This window comes from Ostrea edulis, chromosome 2 (assembly GCF_947568905.1).
Source record: "Ostrea edulis chromosome 2, xbOstEdul1.1, whole genome shotgun sequence".
NCBI classification, from domain to species: domain Eukaryota; kingdom Metazoa; phylum Mollusca; class Bivalvia; order Ostreida; family Ostreidae; genus Ostrea; species Ostrea edulis.
In genome coordinates this window covers 19257432-19283938 of record NC_079165.1, presented here as the reverse complement: position 1 = coordinate 19283938, position 26507 = coordinate 19257432, and the positions used below count along the sequence as shown (strand labels likewise).

Below are 26507 nucleotides of genomic sequence, written 5' to 3'. Positions count from 1 at the left end.
GTTTTCATCGAAGAGCAAACTTCGCTTTGTCATTAATTGATAAGCTACGATCCAACGAAACATGTCAAATGTCTTCATTTCCATATGTTAACCTTTACAACTCTTTCTTTTCTGTAGCAGTTTCTGAAAGATATAAATCGGGGACAAACAAAAGTTATACACTTTCTCTACAGCTAGTACAGTCTCCTTCAAAGGCAAACCAAGTGTCATCGCGTATGTGCCAATGTCCTCAGTTTCCAAATTTTCTAGGTCATCTTTATTTTGGTGTTAAATGATAGAAGACAAAATTAAAAAGTAAATGAGTGCATCTCCTGTCTTGACGTACTCAACGAAGCGTGAAAATTCTTCATAAATTATAATAATTGACGCCAGCTTTCACCTCCTCACTGGATATGACTTACGACTATGTAAATCCAACTTTTTCGACAACTGGGACAAAACTACAAAGCACTCTGTCTTTATATGAGCTTTTTCACTTCGCATTCTGAAGGGACATGGGTACATGGATCGTCAAATGAAACTGATATAGATGTAAGTTACTTCATTGCAGATGTATATAGTTCGAACAGGCTTCATCAGATTACATGTAAACATAAGTTGCAATGTTGAATGTTGTTTTTTTTATTGTAAATTCTAAACAAATAATAAGTCATTATGAATTGATTCATTTCAATCTGTTTTACTTGTAATCAAATAATTACAAAGTTACAAAGATACTTGTACCTTTCAATTATTGCCACATCAATAAATCAAAAGTATTCATTTATTATATAATCATTCATTGCTTAATAAGTTGTTTTACGTGTACCCTGACGACCGACAGACACGTCGGGCATTCACGTTATGTTAAACCGTGGTCATCTAATTTATAGAATATGTTTATATGATAAATAGTAATGTTATCCGAAACTAGCTAATATCACAATTTGGCATCTATATAGCGAAGTTTCCTAAAGATCCGCATTTACTATAACGGTAATTGTCATGTGTGATTTCCCGTTGTCAAGGTAAACATATTATACTCTACATTGCAGGTGCGCCGAAATGTGGCTAGAGTAAGACTTTGGCCCGTGGCGTTATTTTTGCAATGATACCCATCTAGATTATGATTTATTCATTTTCTGATAAGAATATGTTTTATACTCAAAATTGTGTTTTGAATCAAATATTCTGACAGCTTTTAGTACAAATTCCAGTGTTTTGTAAGTTTTCTCCAATATCGCTGCCCTTCGGCCGCTTGTAATCACCAATCTCCACGGGATGTGTTCCTCTAGCTTTAAATAATTGCTAAAGAAGGATTAATGTTGTTAATGAGGAATAGTTTGTTTAGATCTTAACTAGGCTGGTTGTTCAATGAAAGGTACTTTCAGCATACAAATACTTTTTGAATGAACATGAAACCGTATAATGTGTATTATATATCGATTACATGTTGTACATGAGCATTTCTTTTGACAAGATCCTTCTACTGGTACCAAGATATTTGCCCTTGTGACCTTGGCCATCTTCGGAATTGGCCATTATCGGGGGCATTTGTATTTCACAAACACATCTTGTTTTTCTATTTTGAATTGTGTTCTTATCGAGCTTCCATATTTATGTGGCAAATGATCCAAATAACGACCGGACAACACTGGATATAGTTCGTTAGATTTTTATCGATAATTGAGAACAACATCTAAGGCAATATAACATACAAATATTTAATTTCGAAGGAATAAAAAAGATGGAATATGTGTAAAATAGAAATAATTTAGAGCGTCAATTTAAATTAATTGAAGACAAGAAGAGCGAAGTAAACTACATACGGGATGTGATTTGGTCGATCAGTAAATAGACGCAGAAACTGTTGGCCTACTTGAAGTTGAAAACACAATAATCATTGTTGAACACAGGTTTAGATAGAAATTTAGAGGATCCGGAGAATTGACGGGGTATTGATGGGTCAAGTTGACGATAATCTCTCAGTATGATTTTTTGCAATTTTTGGAAAGGAACAACGGCATGTTCATCGCCCGGACTTGTGACTGGACAGATTTAGACGAATTGCAATTAGGTTGCTTTCTTTGACCTCCAGGGTGTGTAAGAGAAGATAAAAACAAACTGACAGAGTCTTTGTTCACTTGAGAGATTTGAATGAAGACTCACAGCTGTGCCCTAACATGAACATATTTTGTTGAGCCTCGAAAACAGCCTCACTCATAGCCTCACCCATAGCCGTGATGGTTGTTGCCCGCAAACAGGATATCATCATCGCTTCCACCTTTTGAATTCTCCTATTGCAATGTTAGTTGCAAACGGTGTTTAAAAATGAAAGAATGGAACGGCATGGTTAATGTTTCTGAAAGTTTATTAATTGACGAAATTCTTGTCTTTTTGCAAAACTCTCTCTCTCTCTCTCTCTCTCTCTCTCTCTCTCTCTCTCTCTCTCTCTCTCTCTCTCTCTCGTGTCATACTTTTATTTTATGACACGCAATTTCATTGGCTACGCTCACTGAAAAAAATAGTTTTATTGTAAAACACCACTTGGGATGGGGACATGCCTCCTTGTCAACCCAAAACGGTACTACTTTTTAAAAAAAAAATACATCGCAGCACTGTTAAGTCGTAGGCCTTTTATGAAATAGAAAACGGCACAATATGTTACTTTTGTTAGAAATTTTTTTCGATGTCAAACAAGACGTAACTTTATATTTCTGTATCTGTAAGTGCACAAAACATTACCTGTTAAAATTCAATACAAAACATTACCTGTTAAAATTCAATACAAAACATTACCTGTTAAAATTCAATACAAAACATTACCTGTTAAAATTCAATACAAACCATTACCTGTTAAAATTCAATACAAAACATTACCTGTTAAAATTCAATACAAAACATTACCTGTTAAAATTCAATACAAAACATTACCTGTTAAAATTCAATACAAAACATTACCTGTTAAAATTCAATACAAACATTACCTGTTAAAATTCAATACAAAACATTACCTGTTAAAATTCAATACAAACTCTGATACGATGATATGATGCACAAAACATTACCTGTTAAAATTCAATACAAACTCTGATACGATGATATGATGCACAAAACATTACCTGTTAAAATTCAATACAAACTCTGATAGGATGATATGATGTGCGAAATAATGATAAATCAAGTGCTGTTTCATTATAAAATATATTTTCACTTTGGGAATTGCTTGATCCCGTTATTAAATCATAAAATGCGGTATGTCTTGCAAATTGTACCAAATGACGTCACGTCACATCGATTGACATGTGGATCGCAATTTGTTAATTGCTGACCTATTTCACTGTGTCGGGTTTAATTGGCGATAATGCAGCATGTTATGGTAAGTTGCAATTTAGTTTAAAACTTATAAAATCAAAAACCGCACATTATATAGCTTTTTTTTGGTACATGACGTATTTTGTGTGATGTCGGGTCTAGATTTAAACTTTCCGGTGCTTTCTGTCGGAGCGACTCAAACGCTCGACCTTGCGCTGTGAATAAACATTAGGCTTGCATATGTAGCCTACACATGCAAGGTGAAGATGACGAACAGTGATCAATCTCATAACTCCTACAAGCTTATCTTCTGTTTTTCAGATTCGTTGCAAACTATACATTGCATTTTCAAATTTGATCAATAAAGTAAACGCTCCGGTTATGCAAAAAACCAAGATGGCGGATTTTTCGGTCGACGCTTTGTCGGGATGTTGCTATACAAGGTATATCCCTGCGCGGTGCACGTGATTTCTATTTATCAGTGTTTGTTTACTTTTTTTTTTTTTTTTATAAACAAAGACTTGTACAGAGTAGTTACGATATAACTTAACTTGGTGCAGTTTACGCTTCATACCATCCACTTCGCGGTATTATTATATACAATAAAGGTCAAAATTAGTTTCATTTCTTAAATGTATTCTGATGTGTGTATTTCTGTTTCTGTTAAGATGCCATTGCGTGAGCAAGAAACCAGGTGAAAGTAGTATAATTGGTCCAAATACTTGGATGTAATTGTATTCATACTCAAGAAAGTGTGATCACGTGACCGACTTCATGTCCACAAATAAGTTAGTATTGTCATTTGAGGAAACACATTGGCAAATGTTAATATAACGAATTAAATTTGTTATAACGAATTTGTAAACAACGGGACTCTAAATTTGAAATAATATAAAATAACGAATTCTAAAAATCGTTATTTTAGATTTTAAAATATTTTGATATGCCCTAAAAGGACTTCCATTCTTGATAGCTGCACTGTGATAGTGATTGGTCAGGGCGATGTAGGGAACTTGTAAACTCTAAAAGGTTTCGGTAAATATTGTTCCAATGGCCATTAAGGGTAGAATTTGTTGTTACAACGTACATGTTTCCAACACTACTGCGATAGTTTGTGTTTTTATTCTGTTGGCGGTCGTTATATGTATGATTGGGTGTGGATATTTTTCTCTACATCTAATAAAATGCGTTTTACTGGGGTTGCAAAATTTAAACTAAATCTATCAAGGATAAAGGAGAAAATAGTTGATGGGAACCCTGGGTTAGTGTCCTAAAGACCAAGCACAAAGTTAATAAAGTTAGTGTCCTGAAGACCAGAAAACCACCAACCCCAAAACACAGAAATCGACATCCACATCAAGCAAAGTTTACAATTAGTGAAAATGTATCATTGTTACGACTGCGTTGTCCACCGGGTGTGGAGTACCGTGATAAATCTGTATATCTTACCACAGTGGTTGCGATCTCGCTGACCTCCTACCACATAATTTCAACATTTCAAAGTATGAAGGGAAATTAGCTGCTTCAATTTTACGATAGAGAATCTGAAATGGTTGTAGTCAAAAATACATGTAATCCTCCGTCCCATTACCCTTGTCTGCCTCGGTGATATTTAGACCCAGCCATAGATTGCTTGATATATGTAGTAGGCTAGTGCTCTTCATAAAGTACTTTTAATAACAAGGGTCCTATTAATAAAATGACATTTTTATTATAACAACCTGGGTTTAGAAGATATTTAAGAGTTTGAATACTTAGGTATTATATTTTGTAGATCTTGCTCCTTTTTAAAAGCTAGAAAACATTTATTGACCACGCTTAAAAAGCAATGTATGGTGTAATCAAGAAAATTATGCAATCGAATGTTAGTGGGTTTTAAAAACCTTGATATTAGTGAAGATGTTCATTACAAATCTTCAAAACATATAATTTATCTGAAAGAGCAGTACCCCAAATTACATGGTATACATGTAGAGTGAACTGTTTAGCATAATGGCGTTATCCGTGTTTACGGGGAAAATATCATATTGGTGTAAATCAATATTATTAGCCCAGAAAATTAAAACACGGGCATTTTATATAGATACTTATTCTGAAGCAGATATTGGTCGGAACCAATGGATCGGCTGTATACATAGAAAATTTAATTTATGTGGAATGTCTGATATCTGGATTGATCAGGTTTTATATCATCACGATCAACAAGATACCCATTGGTCACATCGCTCACCTTTGTCTTGTCGTTGTTCAGTTGATGTTATTTAAAAAAAAAAAAAAAAATTATGAATCTTTATTGCCATGACAAATTTTGATCCCAAATTGTGACCACAACCTAGCCCCAAATGATCACAACATAACTGAAAATGAATTCACAAAATACAAAGATGCCTCCACAACAATTCTTGCCGTAAAGAATATATATACAAAATATGACAGCCCTAGCTTAGATAGCTCAAAAATTATTTTTAAAGATTTTTTCCTATATATATCAGCATATAAAACTTTGATTCCCTATTTTGGCTCCACCCTACCCCCGGGGACCATGATTTCAACAAACTTGAATACATTCAATGTCAGGAAGCTTTCATGTAAATGTTTTACTTTTCTAACCCAGTAGTTCTTGAGAAGAAGATTGGTATAACATTTTCCAATAATAAATCTTGATGTAAAACTTTAATCACCTACTTTGATCTCACTCTACCCCCGGGGACCATGATCTGCACAAACTTGGATCTACTCTATATCAGGAACCTTTTATGTAATTAAATTTCCTTTTTCTGGCCCAGTGGTTGTTGAGAAGATTTTTAAAATTTCCCCTATGTATTCGCATGTAAAACTTTGATCCACTAGTGTGGTCCCCACCCTAACCTTGGGGCCAGGATTTGAACAAACTTGAATCTGCATTATGTCAGAAAGCTTTCATGTGAATTCCAACTTTATTGGCCCAGTGATTCTTGAGAAGATTTTTAAATGACCTCACCCTATTTTTACATTTTCGTGATTATCTCCTCTTTGAAGGGAACTTGTCCTTCATTTGAACAAACGTAAATCCACTATACCCAAAGATGATTTGTATTAAGTTTGATTGAAATTGACCCAGTGGTTTTGCGGAAGATAAAAATGTGAAAAGTTTACGGACAGACGACAGACAAAAGGTGATCATAAAAGCTCACTTTAGCTTTCAGCTCAGGTTAGCTAAAAACGATCGTAAGTCACTGAAAAAACTGTGTATGTTTATTATACAAATATATGGTTTTACTTGAACTCCACGATTTTTATACTTACATCTGGTTTTTATGTCACCGAGGTGACCTATTGCCGTGGGTCGTGTGTCGTCCGTTAACAATTGTACATTTTTAACTTCTTGCAAACTACAAGGCCAACTGCTAACATTTCTAGCGTGAAACATCTTTGGGATAAAAGGAATGCAAGATGTGAAATTTATGACATTAGCTTTCTTAGGGCCCCTTTGCCAAATTTTGAAATTCATGACCCCTTGGTCAGGGGTTGAGTCTCTAGGGTGGGGCCAAATGGTTATATAGTATAGATATTATGATATTAAATCTTGGAAAATCTTTATCTCTACTCTCAGACATGGTTATGATGTCCATGAAGATCTCTACTTAAATTGTGAACATCATGACTCCTGGGTTTTGGGGTTTAGGCCATAGGGTGGGGACCAATATGGCTCTCTAGTGAAAATGTATTTAGTCTTAGAAATATCTTCTTTTATACTCTCAGACATGTGTGAGAAAACCTAAATGCATGGTTATGATGCCCATGAAGTTCTCTACCTGAATTGTGAAATTCATTACCTCTGGGTCAGGGATTCACGCCCTAGGGTGGTACTTGTACCAACATGACCATTCTATAGAAATTGACAAAGAAATTGATTTTGATCGATGTTTTACCACATATATTTTGTGAGTAGTAGATTTTTTTCACAAAACAATTTCTGTTGCAATTAGTTTGACATTAAACAATAAATGGACTTGACTGTGCACTAACCATAGCCTTTGGAACTCCGGGGTGGGACCAAATGCACATTCATGGCTTGTTTGCATCTGTGGACTTATCATTACCGGCTTTTAATCGGCTACACAATCATGCAAGCAAAAGACGAGTTTAATTGAGTAGTTTATATGTTTTCAGCAATCTTCTAGTCATCTAAACCAGATAATTATGTCTCGTGTTGGCAAATCCTGCAGAAGTACAGTCTTATGCGTCCATCTTCTTTCATGACTCTTGCTCCACAGGGACCATTTTTAAAAAACTCTTCTTCTGTACTTCACATCTGAAAGAAAAACTTAATTATGTAGACAAGGAAGCCTTTTACCAAAATGACAAACTTCATGACCCCCGGGGTAGGGGTTCTGACTTCAGGTGTGGACCAAAATGGTCATATAGTGTTATCAATGTATAAACAATGCGTTCGATATAAGATGAATACACATTTAGAGGTGAGGATACAGCTGCCTACAAATATTACAGATATAATTCATCATGTGTAGGGGGTGGGGGTTAAGAGCCGATTTGATTGACTCAAACTTCTTCGTTCATTCTATTGTAATTGAATGGGAATTATATGCACATTTAGGAAGATCATAAAGCTGCACAAAAGACTCCAGAATGAGACTGAAATCCATATGAGACTCCTTGACAGGTCTCTGATACTTAGGTGACCGTTAAGGCCTGTGAACCTCGTGTTCTTCATTATTTCCATACTTTGCACTTGTAATAACTTGTTCTCATTTACTTTGTTATAAATGGTTTCCAGAGAATAAACTGGGTCTGAATAACTGGGCACTTTATTGCGTAAAGCCAAATCATACATTGACTTATGTTTTCTCCCGTACACTAGTGTAGCAGGATAGGTCTGTGTGGACACTAAATGGATTAACAGTATCTTCGTTTTCAAATTCTACGCGATTCATTGTACACAAACTCTAGTGTTAAAGGAATTCTTCTAGGAAAATGGGAGCACTGCATCCCTATCATTGCGGTCCTGACTGAAGGTTATTGAAGTGTAACTTCTTCACGCACAGACCGGTCACTGTACGGCGCAAGCTTACAGAGGAAACATTAAACTTGTACACTAGTACTACTCCACAGTATACTAAGATCAGACCTAAGTCATGATAGACACACGAAGGAGATCAAAATGTCCTGAAGATGATTGCCATAGAAATATCAAAGTTTAAGATTTCTTCACATTGAGGGGGGTTCCATGTTTATCCCCGTGCTTTCAATCTACAGAGAAACTGAATACGTTACTCCAAAGCAGCTTGTATCGAGTTTCTCTGTCTTCCTTCATTCATAACACTATAGAAAACACTAATGAAACATGTTACTTTGAATGATTTACGGTGTGTTATTGGTTAGAAAGCCACCTTCACACGTCGTCTTGACGGATAACGAACCATTTAGCACAATACAATTGTAGTTATTGTGATGTCTCTTGCACTAACTACGCTTGTGAATTTTAAAAATACTTTCTATGAAAAACCACCGTTATCAATTATCATAAATGCTAATGATACGATATATAAGCAGTATTCTCTTTCCGTGTACGTTCATCAAGTTCTCTCTGGTCTTCATGAAATATGACAAGACTATTTATACCGTGACAAGAGTCCACGTCACTAAAGACGAGAGGCAATATTTCCTTTATAACACATTAGTTCTTACGACGCAGGTCCTTTCCGATTCTACCTGTAGACTGCACAGGATCGGGCACGGGGAGCGCTAAGCGTTTTCCGGAAAGGAAACCCTCATTTCTTGCCTTTCTACCTCGGGTAAGTGGAATAGTGGGTTTTCATTGGTCCTGTGTATGAAATCAGCAATATTCAATTACGCAATTTTGTTTAATATCCCTGTCAAATATCTTTTTTTCAATGAGAGAAAATTTTAACCTTGAAAATTAATGTCAATGATATATGGATGATTTAATTTAAAAGACTTTAAAGTTTATTTTATTTAATTTTCTTTTGAAAAAAATATAGATTAATGAAATGAAACATGAAAAATACATGAATTTTCATTGTTTTATAATAAATATTGAAATAACCCTCAGTTGATCAATTTTATATTGGGATGCGTAGCTGTGCTGTGAATTGTACAAAGTTTGGGGGGACTTTGGTCAATAAGAATTCAATTTTGGAGTATCTTCTTAACAATAAATATATCATTATCTCTCGTCGACTCAGACGTTAAACATTTTAACACAGGTATAATTTACAGATGTCGATTGTACTTAACTAAGATGAAAGGCCGGCTTTCGTTTTACGCTGTGACACCGGCCTTCTACTCCTATTGACAATGCAGTTTTTACATCGTGGTCAACCACCTTCTACATTTCCGTTTATCATTTATTGCAACTTGCTGTCAATCGACATTTGTATTTTCAGCTTTAAATCTTGTATTTAAATGTTTAAATTGCAAGGATGTGCAAAATAGTTTACCTTGACACCTTGTGCGTTTCAGAACATTTATAGAGGATTTTCCCCCAGTTAATTACCACGTGACCGGAATTCGTTTTTTAATTTCTTTTTGAAATAACGTCGGATTTGTAATGACGTCTTCGTGTTACATGGTGTAGTTAGAACTTAAGCAGCTGACCCAATTTCATAACGAGGGCATCGTCCTCATTGCAGAATGCGTTAAAGGAAAACAATTACAGGATATTTTCTACATCTGCAAATGACGGAATACTCTCTCTCTCTCTCTCTCTCTCTCTCTCTCTCTCTCTCTCTCTCACACACACACACACACACACACACATTGGAAATGTAAATATTTCATAATTGCCATGTTCTTTGGCTAATCTCAGCTGAAATTCGGCTCGGCTGGATATTCACCGAATTTCAGAGCAGTCCTACATATTTCATGTCTGGAAATTTACATTCAACTTCGTCCAGTTCTAGCAATTAATATGCACCTATTTGACAGTTCGCTTCAAATAAGTAATTTGACTGTTTAACTAACTCTCTATCACTATTTATGTTGCATTGCATACCGTCTAGGCATGCCAATCCCAAAATAAAAACAGTCACTAAATTTTCCGTTCAAATGAGGACTCCTTTTAAGGAATTGTTTATCTCCTTAAATTGAAGAGTTCTGCTGCTCTTTTGTCTGTATTAGTGATACACAATAGGTATGGGCTGTTGGTACGTGTCAGTAATAACGAAAAACAGACTATAGGAACTCTTCAATATCAGGAGATAAAGATTTCTTCATGGGAGACCTCAGTTGGAACGGAAAATTTAGTGACTTGTTTATATTTTTGGATTTTCATGTCCAGACGGTTAGCAATACAACATTAATAGTGACAGAGAGTTAGTTTAACAGTCAAATCACGTATTGGAAGCGAACAGCTGTGTCACCTACATGTAAGTGCACATTAATTGCTAGAACCAGCAGAAGCTGATGTAAATTTCCAGACATGAAATATGAAAGACTGCTCCGAGATTCGATGAAGTCGTCAGTTCAAATATTCAGCTGAGCTGAAGTCCTGCCGAGATCCGTTCTGATTATGTTGCCTTACAAACTTACACACTGAATATTTGTAAATTTGCTTATCCTCTGAAGACGTTAAGAAATATCTAGTTGGAGTTGTTGTTTTTTTGGGGGGGTTTTCCCCCAGTTGTATCCAGGTTTGCATTTTGTTCTATTTTTCGTGTATTTGACAATGGTAAAAACATCATCATTATGAAATTATAAAAGATATGATGATATACAATAAGTATATATGCCAAAACATATACAAATTTGGATAAAAACATGATTTTTTAAAAAAATATTTCAACATATATGAATAAAAGACTCTCTGGGGGATTTGAACTCGAGATCTGCGGTTCAACAGCCCAATGCTTTTTTTTTTTTTTTGCTTTATTTTTTTTTTATTTTTCTCTTTTTCCAGCCCAATGCTTTAACCACTGAGCTACGATGATAAACAAACAAATCGATCGATACGAATTATTTCACAAAACATTTAAATCGCCATCTTGTGACGTGGTGTCATACGGAGTATAAGCTTTAGTGTAGTGAGCTACCTTAAAGGACATTCATGAAACTTACTCACCTTATAGCATTATGACGTACTGGTTAAATGGCTGATGTTTTTATGGTTGTTATTGTTCCATCACTGTCTTCTGTCCGCTCGTCAACAGCCAAACTGATTTCCTGGTTTCTAAAGTCTCAGGTATTTTAGCTAGTGGATTATTGAACAGCTGCTGCACACCAGCCAATTGAGTAAAGTTCTCACTCCATTCAATATACGTTATTCATTGATAAAAATAATGATATATAGGCTGTTTTGAGTGTTTTCTACATCAATATCGTTTAATTGTGACAATTTATATGTGACAGATAAAAACATTGGAAAGGACAACAGGTTTTTAATGCACTGCATTCAACCGACTTTAGGACACGCGGCAGAGTTCATCTAAAGATAGTATCAGACACGGGGGATTGTTAATTTATGTAATGCATGATAGAAAACCCTTCTAACTACATAACCATGCATGCATGTATCGCTATGTAGGACCACCAGACAATAATGGATTTTAGGTTTTGTTTTAAAAGTCTTTAATGCGCACTTGCTGCAGGCATGGTTGTTAATTTCAATCACTGGCTTTAGGCGTGTTTTTTTGTCATTGCTCATCACAAGTTGACGACAAAGTGACTTTGCTATAAACGGGAAATTAAAAATGCAAATCGACTTTAACATAGTCTGTATAAATTAATTCATATGTATGTTTGACAAAGATCTGACTGTACAATGAATTTAGAAAAAAAAAGATGCACTAGTTGTGTACGCTTTATTAATCGTCTTCACTGGATTGACATTGGAGGACAAATATATAGTTTTCTATCACTGACATTTGTGGCATATATTAGAATTTTATCACCATAATGTCTTGCCTTGTTGAATTAATGCGAAATTACTGTTTATTGTTTAAGTCAAACATGACGCACACGATAAAACATTTCTCCAGATTCCCCTTTCAATGAAACGAGACTGGAATATCCCAACCGTGCTCACTGCAATACATCGCACCCACACACTAATAATAACTAGATTCACCTCCTGAAGGACCTTAATATATTTCCTTTTGAAGGATTGTGGAGCATGCTAGCCCTGGCTGTCTGCCGTAGGAACTAAGTCATCCCGTTGTCGTAAATTTTGTCGACACTTTAAGAAATGTATGCATGCTTAATTTCTTACGCCTTGATAGGTATAAATTTAATTATCACGGACTTGTTTTTATATATGAACTATCTAACAGTGTGGTCCTTTAACTTAAAAAAAATCCCACGGTATTAGTCGCATAACTATTGCTTCCTTGATTTAAAAAAAATCATAACTACTAGTAATACTTAATTATCAAATATCTTACGAAACGCGACAGAAAATAATGTTTATAGAGTTACGAAAGCCGTGTCAGTGCGACATTAACCTTGTCAACATTTATAAATGGGCAGGGTTTGACGTTCAAGCCGTAGACAATTAATGTGACAAATGAATTCTAATGAATGGAAGAGACGATGGTAATTTTGCATGATGGATACATGTACTTCAAGTACTGCAACTGGTCAAGTGATCATGTCATGGCAATAAAACTAAGACCCGGTACGGTGGCGGTACAAAAATGCGGAAGGTTGTGCTTGTAAATCAAAATGTAAAAAAAAAAGAAGGAGGACAGATAGCTTCTGTCTTAATTTGAAATATGTAATACACTCTTCATCATCGGAAGTATGTATATGTATATATATATAGAAATATGCAATACACTCTTCATCATCGGAAGTATGTATGTATATATATATATATATATATATATATATATATATATATATATATATATACATATATATATATATAAATTCAGATGAAGATTTCACATTTATTCCAAAACGCTTTCGCTCTACGGCTCAGAGAGAGAGAGAGAGAGAGAGAGAGAGAGAGAGAGAGCGCACCGTGACTTATTTCAAATAACCTGGTTTTAGATAGTTTTGCTTTAATATGTTTACTTTCACTAACATTTATAATCCTTAATTTTCATGCATTTATCTTCGACGGACTGAAATATTATCACTATAAAAATGTCAGCGGAAAACAGCGTATGTTGTAGATTAAATATATTGGGGTCCAAGTATTTTTGTGTGTGCTACGTAGTGAAATTAGAGACAAGTAGATATAATTCACAAGTACGTGTCTAGTTTTAGCTATTTTTGTTGAAGTAGTAAAAGGAATTCAAGAAACAAAGTTTTACCAGCGGTGTAACGAAAATCTAGAATTAGCTCGATGTCCACACGCGCAATTAACCCCATAAGGTCAAAAGGTGAAAATGAAACATTGCAAAAATAATCAACACTCAAACATTTTAAGCTTAACTTGTTCGCAATTTGAAAAGGACCCTTTCGTCACCAAATTTGATTAACCTGACCAAATGACACTTGGTCGATGTTAAATACACACAACTGTCAAAATTAGTGACCAGCAGCGCTTTGAACGGCTGGCGGAGACTGGTCAACTGTCATGGCCAGTGTTTGGACAATCCTTAATCGCCTGTCCATGACATTACCGTAGTCATGCTAGTGATGAGAGGGCGATAAATGATAAAGAGACCTTCGGATACACATCATTTATCATAGAAAAAGATTTATGAATTGAGGAAATTTACTATGCTCTTGTCCTGACCATTCATATTTAAAAGAGCACTAGACTATTGGTTAGCTTAAACAATCCACAAAAGTTGTTGAATGGTCTGTACTGTGGTCAAGAAAGTATTTTAGTTTAACGCATTGCTTCCTCCTTGTTACTAATGAATACCAAGCAATTAAGAGAAAAGTATACATGTATAACATATGTAGGATTATCTATTCAAATTAAACAGTTTTACTGGGTTAAATATATATATGTATACATTAATGATCGTCAAATTTAAAAAGTCAAATATTTCTCAGAAATAGACAAATCAATCTGAAAACACCAAATGCACACATTTACATGGTAAATAACATTTCCACAGATTTGGGGGGGGGGGGATGATACGACTTTGTTACAAAATAATATCTACAAACATGGTAATTCCAGTCCCCCCCCCCCCCCCCTGTTTGTTTTGGAAAATTACACCTGTACAGTTTAGGCGAAAGACTTTAGTCGTATTTTTATTGACAGGAAATGAATTCATTTCTAAATTGCTGGATTTTATATGACCTTTATAAGTTTCGTACTATCGGTCGATAAGTGTATACACACCTAGGTCTTGGTACTTTTCCAGTAATTTTCTTCGTCGTTGACACCAATAAAAAGAAGGCTTTTTCTTCTCTCTATCTTTTGATATTCGCTCTGAATCATAGTGAATGCCTGCTAACATTTAATAGAACGTTAGGACATTGCATTGTATGTTCAATCAAAGTATGTCAGACATATAAAAAAAAAACAACTAATGTAAACATATTTCCGTGTTCTTTTCAAACGTGCGCATGTCTATCGCACGTTTAAACATTTTGTGATATAAAGTTAATTTATTTCAGTAGCTTTAAGCAGAAAACAGAGATATTACAACCATCATGAGTAAGTCGCGTCTCACATTCAACAAGTCTGAGGTTTCCTTTTATGTCTGACAGGCTAAAGAATTTTGTTCTCAATAAACACAAGAAATCAAAAAAGAAAACTCTCATCTCAAGATATTATTTACACATTGTAAATTTCCTGTATATACTTCGGGCACGACTCTGAAGAGAGAGAGAGAAGGGGGAAAGAGATGTTTTACAATGTCACTGTATTTGATATCATAACGGAGGTAGCTTGTATCAAAATGATTGGGGAGGAATTTCAATGGACTTGTATGTGTACGTTGAAGTTCTATGACATGCGTGCTCCACAAGATTTATATCGATGGTTACTTTGAATTTGGCGTTTTTGATATAAAACAGGTTTGTACATATCCCCCAATAATCAGCGCAAAGTATTTACATTTTTACCTTTCAAAAGCGAGACCGCATGTAATCAGAGGCGCCATTGTCCTCTGCAGTGTTGAACTCCGAACGTTAACTAAAAATCGATGGCTCTATGATCTAGAAGTCGCCTGCCTTTACATAACTTTCTTTGGATTTGACTTTATTTATGGTGTTTTTTAAAACAATCTTTTCAGACGGCAGAAATTGAAGTTGACAGCGATTTGAGACCTTGTATTGGTTAAATCTGGTGACGTCACTATGACGGATTCCAACACGGAGGAGACAGTGAGGGATTATGGATTGAGTCGGAATTTCAGTAGCGATAACTTCAACACCGAAGGTAAACAGAGCGGACTACATGTGGTATATGTAACTTAGACAGAGTGGTGTATGTAACTTAGAGTGGTATATGTAACTGAGAGTGGTACATGTATATGTAACTGAGACAGGGTGGTATATGTAACACAGACAGGGTGGTATATGTAACACAGACAGGGTGATATATGTAACACAGACAGGGTAGTATATGTAACACAGACAGGGTGGTATATGTAACACAGACAGGGTGGTATATGTAACACAGACAGGGTGGTATATGTAACACAGACAGGGTAGTATATGTAACACAGACAGGGTGGTATATGTAACACAGACAGGGTAGTATATGTAACTGAGAGTGATGTATGTAACTGAGACAGGGTGGTATATGTAACTTAGACAGGGTGGTATATGTACATATGTAACTTAGACAGGGTGGTATATGTAACTTAGACAGGGTGGTATATGTACATATGTAACTTAGACAGGGTGGTATATGTAACTTAGACAGGGTGGTATATGTACATATGTAACTTAGACAGGGTGGTATATGTAACTTAGACAGGGTGGTATATGTACATATGTAAATTAGACAGGGTGGTATATGTACATATGTAAATTGGGCAAAGTGGTATATGTACATATGTAAATTAGACAGGGTGGTATATGTACATATGTTAATTAGGCAGGGTGGTACATGTATATGTACATGTGTAAATTAGGCAGGGTGGTACATGTAACTGAGACAGGGTGATATATGTAACTCAGACAGGGTAGTATATGTAACTCAGAGTGGTACATGTAACTCAGACAGGGTGGTATATATAACTCGGAGTGGTACATGTAACTGAGACAGGGTGGTATATTACTGTTCTAGTAATACTTTTATTCCTTCTTATCAGCTAGCGATGCTCATCGTCAGATGATTGGAGTGAGGTTGCCAAGGAGACAACAACGTCCTGGCCGATCTTCCAGTTCTAGACGACACAGGGAACAAAATGGCTACCCCAAAAACTCCGACACTTCCAATTCGAGTAAGTATTATCTGATGTAAGCAGTCTTTACCTTAAAGTTCACACTGATTTATAACTTGTGTACTTTATATTCTCCCACAGTGGACTTTGAAATATTTTAATGCCAATAAATCAGATTACGAATAATAAAACCACTAAGATCCCGATCGAGGTGGCTCAATTCTCAGAGCATGGCTAAGGGACCGGAAGGTCCCACCCATGCCTTGGCGGCGTCCGACCGGAGACCCAAAATAGTTAATGACTCTTTCTTCATCCAACGCTCCGAATTATAAGTTGAGATTTGCTGATCTTTCGGATGAAACCTTAAAACCGAGGTCACGTCTCGCGGCAGGCGTTGGGACGACAGAAAACTCTCATTGCTACGGCCCTAAGCGCCATGCATAAACCTCAAATCATGACACCTCACCTGCAGCTGGTCACTTCTTAATATGGATGAAATCTCCCAAAAAGACGTAAAACAAACAAAAGCTGAAATGTCCTGTTAGATTATTGACACGCGATACAAACGTTTGATGTGGATTAGAACATCTTACAACAATAGCCATAGTTATTAATGAATGAAAAACGTAACGACTTTACAGGAAGTAGTTCATTAATTTGCCTCTTTTAAAACAGATGTTCCCGAGGTTACAACAGGGCTTCCGGGTAAGAGAAAAAAGTTTGCTTTTTGAGGGGAATGGTAATATATTTTGTGTGTAAAGTAATTAAACGTGAATGATAACAACCATTTAAGTCATACCTCATGCATGATGTGTTGGTGAAGGTTTCGAATACAAAAATCCGCAAATTAGAAATGTTACATGTTACAGACTTGCACATCCATAGTTCAAATTATCGCTATTTCAATATGTCTGACAATTACTCTGTACTAGCAGCATTACTCAAAATGTTTCTTACTTATATATATATATTTATTTATTTATATTTATTTATATATATATATATATATATATATATATATATATATATATATACATACATGTATATAAATATTGAAAATCAGAATAACACATTCCATAAAAAACAATTATTGAAAATCAGAATGACACATTCCAATATATATACATATAGGTCAAAAAAAATTTTTTTAAAAGATACACGAAGACGTTTAGCGCTTCTCAGATCCGACACTTTAAGAAAGTAGGGTGTTGTTGGGGTTTTGTGCTTATATATATATATATATATATATATATATATATATATATATATATATATATTCTTGTTATACCCGGGTGTTGCTGTGGTATGTATTGAAGAGATGAGAAGGAAAACACACAGAAATACAGAATGTACTTGGTTACATATACACTGCATGGTGTATGCTTATTCTCGTTTACAATTTATAGCTTCCATGTCGCCAAGTGAACACATCCAACAACTTATTGGCGAGAATGAGGAGAGCCACTTCGTCTTTTGTCAGATGGACACCCTTTATACTGCCCTCAATGAGTACCAATGGAGAGAAACAGCAAGGTAACACTTTTACCAAGCTCCCACCTCTGGTGTGTCCAGGGGTCCATGTTTACCCAACTATCTATTTTGTATTGCTTATTGGGTCTATGAAATTGATCACTGCTCATTATCTTCACCTTTCATGTTACAAGATGTTCAGAACTAAGGTCACTATGAAATAACAAAATGTCTTCCTTTGCGATTCAAAATGAGCGGTAGAGTGCCGATGAATCTTATGTAGTTTATTCAACCCAGGAATCTGGTTTGCCATGAGAAGTGACATAAACTAGTTAAGTATAGCAAACATTTTTGATGACTAATCATATGACTTAATATTGGCCTGTTGTTATTTTAGGTGGGTGAAATACGAGGAAGATGTAGAAGATGGAGGAGAGCGTTGGTCTAAACCACACGTTGCCTCACTTTCGCTACATTCTCTGTTCGAGCTCCGGTCTTCCCTATTAATGGGGGCCGTGATGCTGGACATGGACGCCTTTCACATCACCCAGGTTGCTGGTAAGACTTGTGTTAAATATGAATGATCAGCATTGTTTTTCACACAAAAGTTTTGATACTAAAACTACATGAAAGCATTGTCCAAGTTTTATGCACTAGAATATTAATGTACGATATATCATATAATTCAACATTAAAATTTTATTCAGTTTGCATGTATAATTTCTTTTGAAATGTATTCCATTTAGACCTCATAATCGATCAACTGATCAATGCCAAACTTCTCGAAAGCAACCTTCGTGACAACGTTAGGGCGGCAATCATAGCAAACCACGCCCATCAACACCAAAAGCGCAGGCGCAGCATGATGCCAACAGAACATGAATCAATGGCGGACTTCCGAAAGCGTTCCATGAAGAGAAACTTTTCTAGTCAAATGTCTTTCAGATCTCGCGGTACGTTAGTTGTCTGATATCTGATGTGTTTTAACGTCTAACTTTATTTAAATGGATGTTCAGTATCAAAACATTATATATATATATATATATATTTATATATATATATATATATATATATATATATATATATATATATATATCTACAGCCCAGTAGCTTAGTACTTCGTTACTAGCTTGAAAATACGGATGTATATTTAATAACTGTTATAAAATTTAGAAATTCATTTCAAAATTAAGGATTATCTCCCTGGTGCATAGCTCTTATCCTTGGACGAATTTGGCTCCACTTTTTTGGCACGCTGTTTTTGGCTATATTTAGCTCCAAAACTTCATAGTTATTTTGGATTTCAAACATTTCGGTTGAGCATCGCTGAAGAGACATTATTTGTCGAAATGTGCATCTGGTGCATCAAAATTGGTACCATATAAGTTTTACATATATATATATATATCTATATATATATGACCACGTTTTATTTACAGACAGCGCAGCAAAATTAAACAGAAATCCAACTAGTGTTCCTGAAAATATTGGTGAAATGTTAAACGAATCTGCGTCTAGTGCAAAGGTAAAAGGACCAGTTGCAATTCTTACATGTTGCTCTGTATTGAAACAATACCACGAATTATTGAAATATCGAAAGAGAGATTACCTTATTTACACAGATTGTCATGATTGGTTGTTTGCTTTACAGTTGAATCAACAGTTTATGAAAAAGATCCCTGATGGCGCAGAAGCTGCTAATATTTTGGTGGGAGAGTTGGATTGTCTGAAGTACCAAATCACAGCCTTTGTAAGATTGACCGAAGCTAGGTCTATAGGGGACATGACTGAGGTCCCTCTACCTACAAGGTTCATCTTTCTCCTCTTGGGACCTCCTGGAAGCCAAAACAAAAATGTAGAGATGGGACGTTCCATGTCTACCCTCATGGTCGATGAGGTACTTGATATTTACTTGGTCTGTTGAATAATGCAGTCATTATAGAAATGGAAGATTTTATACTATTGGTTAATAACTTGTCAGTAATCGTAATTCTTTATTTTCTAGGTGTTTAGGGAAGTAGCATTCCGAGCTAAAAACAGGCAAGATATTCTGTCAGGAATTGACGAGTTTCTGGACCAGGTCACGGTTTTACCTCCTGGGGAATGGGACCCCAAAATCAGAATAGAACCCCCTGATAAAGTACCATCTCAGGTAAGCAAAGCTTTATATAGAATTTTAAAGGATGTTGATGAACACTTAGTTATCGTCAAGATATACACGTAATATATAGTTCAATAATGTATATTTATTATAAATTTTTGACAGGATCCGCGAAAACAAAATGCCAGGGTGCCCGAGGGTCCGAAAGTAGCAGCAGAACAAGTTGAAGAGGAAGAATGTCATGCTGACCCGACATTACAGAGAACCGGAAGGTAAACATGCGCTGTACTTTCTCTAATACCCGGAAGTATCACTCCAGAACTAACCAGTCCTGCAGATCTATATGCGGCATCTTTCATAGATCCATGCCAAGAGTTCGTATTGAAATCTGTCAATAACAATAACTTTGTCTTAATTCTAGACTCTTTGGAGGGTTGATAGAAGACGTCAAACGAAAGATCCCGTGGTACGCCAGCGACTTTAAGGACTGCCTACATATCCAGTGTGTGGCTTCCACCCTCTATCTCTACCTGGCTACTCTAACACCTAACGTTACATTCGGAGGTCTTCTAGGATTGGCAACAAACCAATACATGGTATACTTACACCAGTAATTTTGTTGTTTACATACTGGTATACAAGTACATTCGCACGATTTTAAAAAAAAATAACAATCCTTTTATTCTTATCGACTTTATCCATGGTTTCCATATAGTGTTTAACGTCTTGTCGTTTCACATATAAAAATGTACTATCATTTTGTACAGGGCACCATGGAATGCATTCTGACAGCAGCTATCGTCGGTATTCTCTTTGCTCTCTTCGCTGGTCAACCACTTAACATCCTTGGTAGTACTGGTCCAATGTTGGTTTTGGAAATGATAGTCTACAGTTTTTGTATGTGCGTATATTTAAAAAGAAAATTGACGAATTCTGGTAAATGATTTGGTAAAAAGTGTTTTAAAGATGATCAATTGTTCATAAAAATAATTTTAATGCAGGGATCAAGGATGGGATTATATGCCTGTCCGAGCATGGACAGGTATATGGACAACGGTTATCATCATGCTTGTAGTGGCCTTTGACCTTAGTGCTCTCGTACGGTACATCACGAGATTTACGGAGGAAAGTTTTGCATGCTTGATTGCCATTATCTTCATTTACGAAGCTATCAAAAAAGTCATTGGAATCACGAAGTTATATCCCGTTAATCTCAGCCCGGAAGACGAGTTTCATTTTAACTGCTCGTGCATACTAACGCCTCCAGATAACGCTACGTACTTTAATACCACTGATCTTGCACTTGGAGCTGGTCCTGCATACGCTGTACAAGAGGCCACAACAATGAGTTTCATGAACTCTACCTCCATGGACTACGCTTCCTTGAGCGAGGAGATGTGCAAGCTATACAACGGCACCATGGTCGGACCTGACTGTGCCTCCCACCCATACGTTGCTGACGTTTTCTTCCTATCCATCATTCTGTTCTTCGGTACCTACTTCCTTGCTACAAGTCTGAAAGAATTTAAGACCAGTGGATATTTTCCAACCTTTGTAAGCATATATATTTTTATTTCAAAGAGAAAGAAAGTACATTGATCGATAGTGTTTGCAGCATGAACTGTGTAAACCAAACAACACTTGATAATCATTTTCCAAAGATCTTCGTATTCAGTCTTTTGTCTTTGTAGGTTCGTCAAATAGTTAGCGATTTTGCTGTCCTGATTGCCATCATCGTTATGGTTGGCCTTGACATTGCCATAGGAATTGGCACTCCCAAGTTAGAAGTACCAGAAAAATTTTCTGTAAGTTTATAGTACAAAAGAGAATATAAAAAGGATCTTTTTTTCATAGTAACCAAGAGCATTATCATAACGTTGAAACCATTCCCATTACAGCCTACCAAACCAGGACGTTCTTGGTTCATCAATCCTATCAGTGACAAAAACCCGTGGTGGGTCATCCTAGTCGCAATCGTTCCCGCGTTTCTATCCACTATTTTGATTTTCCTTGATCAGCAGATCACAGCGGTCATTGTCAACAGGAAAGAGAACAAACTAAAGGTAGTTTTAATGATAGCTATTATTCCTACAAATCGTCACTCATACTCACTAAATGTAGTTAAAGATTACCCCTGCAATATCCTTACACACATTCTTCGTGCACAATATCAAATGAAGCATATGCTTGGTGTATGGTATCGACAAAAACGATTTATTTAGTAAAAACATCACAATTTATACTTTAGGTTAAAATAAATTCGATACTATAATAATAGTATTATATCCCTATCTAATACTGTATAATAATAATATTCTATCCCTATCTAATACTATATAATAATAGTATTATATCCCTATCTAATACTATATAATAATAATATTCTATCCCTATCTAATACTGTATAATAATAATATTCTATCCCTATCTAATACTATGCCGTTCCTTGAAACATAGTTTTTTATAAATAATTTCTTATGTTTAACATAAGTCTTTGAAATGCATTGACTTTTAACAGAAAGGCAATGGCTACCACTTGGATATGTTTGTGGTTGGTGTGTGCGTGTTGATTTGCTCCCTCTTTGGTCTTCCCTGGTACGTCGCTGCCACCGTGTCTGCTCTGGCCCACATCATGAGTTTGAAAAAAGAATCTGAAAGCACTGCTCCCGGAGAAAAACCCGTTTTCTTGGGATGCAGGTAAGTCATTTAATAAAGTTATTTTGGTGTCTTTCTCCTTACAGAAAAAAATAACCACACGCGTCTAATTCCATGCCCTTGTTTTCAGAGAACAGCGTGTGACAGCTTTGGTTGTCGGTATTCTAAGCGGTCTTTCTGTCTTCATGACCAAAATTCTGAAGGTACGCTACACAATAACAAACATGTATCAATCATTTGAACATTGGTTGTATTCGCCAGATATGTAATCTTATTTATCCTCCAGGTTATCCCTATGCCTGTTCTGTACGGAGTATTCATGTACATGGGTGTTGCTGCATTAAAAGGAATGCAGGTGAACTATAAATAGCTTTACAACCATTTCATTATTCATTGATAAGTAAAATGTGCTCAAATGTTAAAAATATTTTAATCAAAATATTTCAAATTCAGTAATAGTCATAAACTATTGTCAACATTTCCTTCGCAGTTCGTAGACCGTATAGCTCTTATTGCAATGCCCAAGAAGTACCAGCCTGACCATATGTACCTTCGTCACGTTCCAATCAAGCGTGTCCATCTCTTCACCTTGTTTCAAATAGTATCTCTTGCCGTTCTGTGGGTTGTGAAAATGATCAAATCTATTTCCATCTTGTTCCCGGTTATGGTATGTATACTTCTTGTTCCCGCGAATTAAGACATTCCAGGAATTTATGGCAAATACCAAAGTTAAGAACTTTGTATTTCAAGAAACTAATACTTTTATTTTGTTTAGGTCTTGGGTACCTGCATTGTAAGGAAACTGTTTGAGTACATCTTTTCACAAAGAGAATTGAAATGGTTGGATGACTTGATGCCTGAGGACAAAAAAATGGCCAAGGAGGACCAAGAAAAGGCCGAGGAAGATGAGGTTTGTAATACTTTAATTGAACAATGCAAATGTCGAAACCAAACACAGCGGAAGAAGAAAGGTCATGAAATATATTAATGGTTTATATTTGTTTCAACAGAAAGAGAATCTGTTAGAAGATAATAAAAAGTTCAACTACGGTGATAGGGTGAATATTTCTGAGGAAGTGAACAAGACTGGCATGTGGCTTCAGGTACGCCGCAGTTCGACCAAGGGGGACGACTCCATCTACCAGTAAGACTCGCTTACCTATTGTCGTATTACAAAATATACACATTCACCATTGTTTTGTCAGCAAGAAACCTGTGATCTGAAGTTTCATACCCTCTGAGAATAGAATTTAATTCTGAAATGATGATGTATAAACATCCATTTGCAGCATTAAAAATGACAGAAATAGAAAGAATATGAAGAATGAAGAAAACGTCGAGAAGAAAGGCCAAAAGGCGGCATTTTATTTCGGAGAGAATGCGTAATCATTCTGCGGACATCTTGTTTGTATGTGTGAATTTCATTACGTGTATTAATTGTTTCTACAGCGACATCAATACTCGCATAGTATTATAGAACATCAACTATTGTGTGTACAGACGATTAATGGTCATAGTTAAACAGAAAAAGTCCACATTGAATTTGTTTGTTACGAGAATTGATGATACATTTTTGTCATTAGATTTCATTTCTTCGTTTTAGATTTTAAAGGAATGAAGGTGCTTTGAACTTCAATGGATGTATATCATAGGGGAAACTATTGCTTACTGTATCATTCATGATAGGTATATGTTTACACGTCGGTAATTTTCTTCTCAAAATAATTGTGTGCATTATGAAATTACAAAATGTTACTTTTTTAGATTGCAAATGAATTTATATACGGAATAAAAGATTCGAAAGAAAAACACTTCATATTTCTGATATACATGTATATAAAATGGCATAGGGTTGTGTCACGAAAGTTTCGAGAAAATACCTCTTTTGTGTAGGAGGTGTATTTAGTGCTATTTTGAATGCCTACGTGGTGCAGAGTGCACCTACATTCAGTTGGGAAGAAGGTGAAAATATTGAAAGAAACACTTTACTAAAACAATGTCATTTTGGTTAGTAATATCCTATAATAACAACTAAATTGTAAAATTTTCTTGTGTTAATTAGCTCTTCCTGTATTTAATGACACATTTACCAGTAATCTACACACAATCTTACCCCGATCTACTTAATTAATTTACATCTCTTCCATTGTACACTGGTTAAGAAATTTTCATGGGTTTATGAGCTCTTGACGTATATAATAACACTTTGTTAAATGAAATTATAACCACTAATCACAAGTCAAACGAATCAAAAACTTTGATGTTCACAACACTCCGAAGAAGACTCGAAAGAATATTATTTGTTAACAGCGCCGAGATGTATAAATAAGTCTAAATAAAGGTCAGAAATGATTGATTGATTGTATATTCTTTAACGTCCCTCTCGAGAATCTTTCATTCATATGGAGACGTCACCTTTGCCGGTGAAGGGCTGCAACATTTAGACCCATGCTTGGCGCTTATGGCCATTGCGCAGGGAGAGATCTTTATCGTGCCACACCTGCTGTAACACAGGACCTCGGTTTTTGTTGTCTCATCCGAAGGCCCGCACCCATTTAGTCGCCTCTTACGACAAGCAAGCGGTACTGAGGACCTATTCTAACCTGGATCTCACTGGATAAAGGGCAGATAATTCTATTGGAAGACAAACTAATTTAACTTACACACTGTTTTAAAGTGTGGTAATGTCAATGCGGTTGGTAAATTTAAAGATAATAAGAAATACAGTCATTAATATATCGCTAATCGCGGGATTTAACTTCCACGCTGTACTTTTTACGACTCATCTACAAGTGTCACAACCACACAATCAGCACCAGCAATCTGCAAATTAATTGTATCCAAAACTTAAAAGGGTAAATGTCGTGCATTGGTATAATAAAGCTGTATAGTCCAATGTTCATGTATCATTTTTGTACTTTAAAGCAGATTAATTATACATTGTCAATTAGGCGTCTATAGCCCCACACGGGTCAGGGGAATCCCAACATTATGTATGTAAATCAAACGCACCTGTCTGACTTTAGGACTGAAAGAGCGTAAAACAACGAATTACTTATTTAATATTTTTATTTTCATTAAACTTATATTATGGCACGGTACTGTTGTAACAAAATACACAGCTTTCCACAGACAAGATCACTGATGATATAGTAAGTAAGTAAATTTTGTTTAAAGTCGGTACTATATACAATCAACAAGTCAACACAAGCTCTGTAGAGCTTTTTAACCGACTATCACATATATCAAAGACAAAGACACATAGCATGCAGGTACACATATACACAGACATATCACAGACTAACAAAATAAGAACAAAACATTTCATGCAAGAATATACACTATACAGATATGAAGGCATAAGACTTAGAGGAAGAAATAAAAACACCACAGACAGACAAGAGTGGATGTATGTAAAATCAGCAGTAGAATTCAAACCAATTCGCATTTTTTGTTGCAAGGTGAAGATAACGAACAGTGATCAATCTCATAACTCCTATAAGCAATACAAAATAGATAGTTGGGCAAACACGGACCCCTGGACACACCAGAGGTGGGATCAGGTGCCTAGGAAGAGTAAGCATCCCCTGTTGACCGGTCACACCCGCCGTATGCAAAAAGCACAAAATATTTTCAATAGAAAGCTGGATAAATAGTACTAAGAATTTAATGAATGTAATTAAAATCAATAATGGTAGTAAATTAATATAAATATTTTAAAAAATCAC

The 26507-nt window shown here is 35.7% G+C and overlaps 1 protein-coding gene across 5 annotated transcripts; it reads left to right on the top strand.

Moving 5' to 3' along the window:
* The first annotated feature begins 8865 nt into the window (after positions 1 to 8865).
* Positions 8866 to 24588, top strand: LOC125679731 (sodium bicarbonate cotransporter 3-like). Of its 5 annotated transcripts, XM_048919187.2 has the most exons (24): positions 8866 to 9089; positions 15456 to 15601; positions 16482 to 16613; positions 17229 to 17258; positions 17960 to 18086; positions 18421 to 18581; positions 18770 to 18976; positions 19463 to 19548; positions 19675 to 19920; positions 20029 to 20175; positions 20290 to 20396; positions 20546 to 20720; positions 20892 to 21025; positions 21126 to 21678; positions 21816 to 21929; positions 22023 to 22187; positions 22643 to 22821; positions 22910 to 22982; positions 23066 to 23134; positions 23270 to 23446; positions 23555 to 23689; positions 23790 to 23923; positions 24069 to 24187; positions 24383 to 24588. In XM_048919187.2, the coding sequence occupies exons 2-23, from the start codon at positions 15520 to 15522 to the stop codon at positions 24163 to 24165; spliced, it is 3330 nt and encodes a 1109-aa protein (XP_048775144.2). In that variant the 5' UTR covers positions 8866 to 9089; positions 15456 to 15519; the 3' UTR covers positions 24166 to 24187; positions 24383 to 24588. The 5 variants fall into 5 exon arrangements, with proteins under 5 accessions (XP_048775144.2, XP_048775143.2, XP_056012278.1 ...); XM_048919186.2 differs by having other exon boundaries at positions 24069 to 24588; XM_056156303.1 differs by lacking the exon at positions 17229 to 17258 and having other exon boundaries at positions 8994 to 9089.
* The last annotated feature ends 1919 nt before the right edge of the window (positions 24589 to 26507 follow it).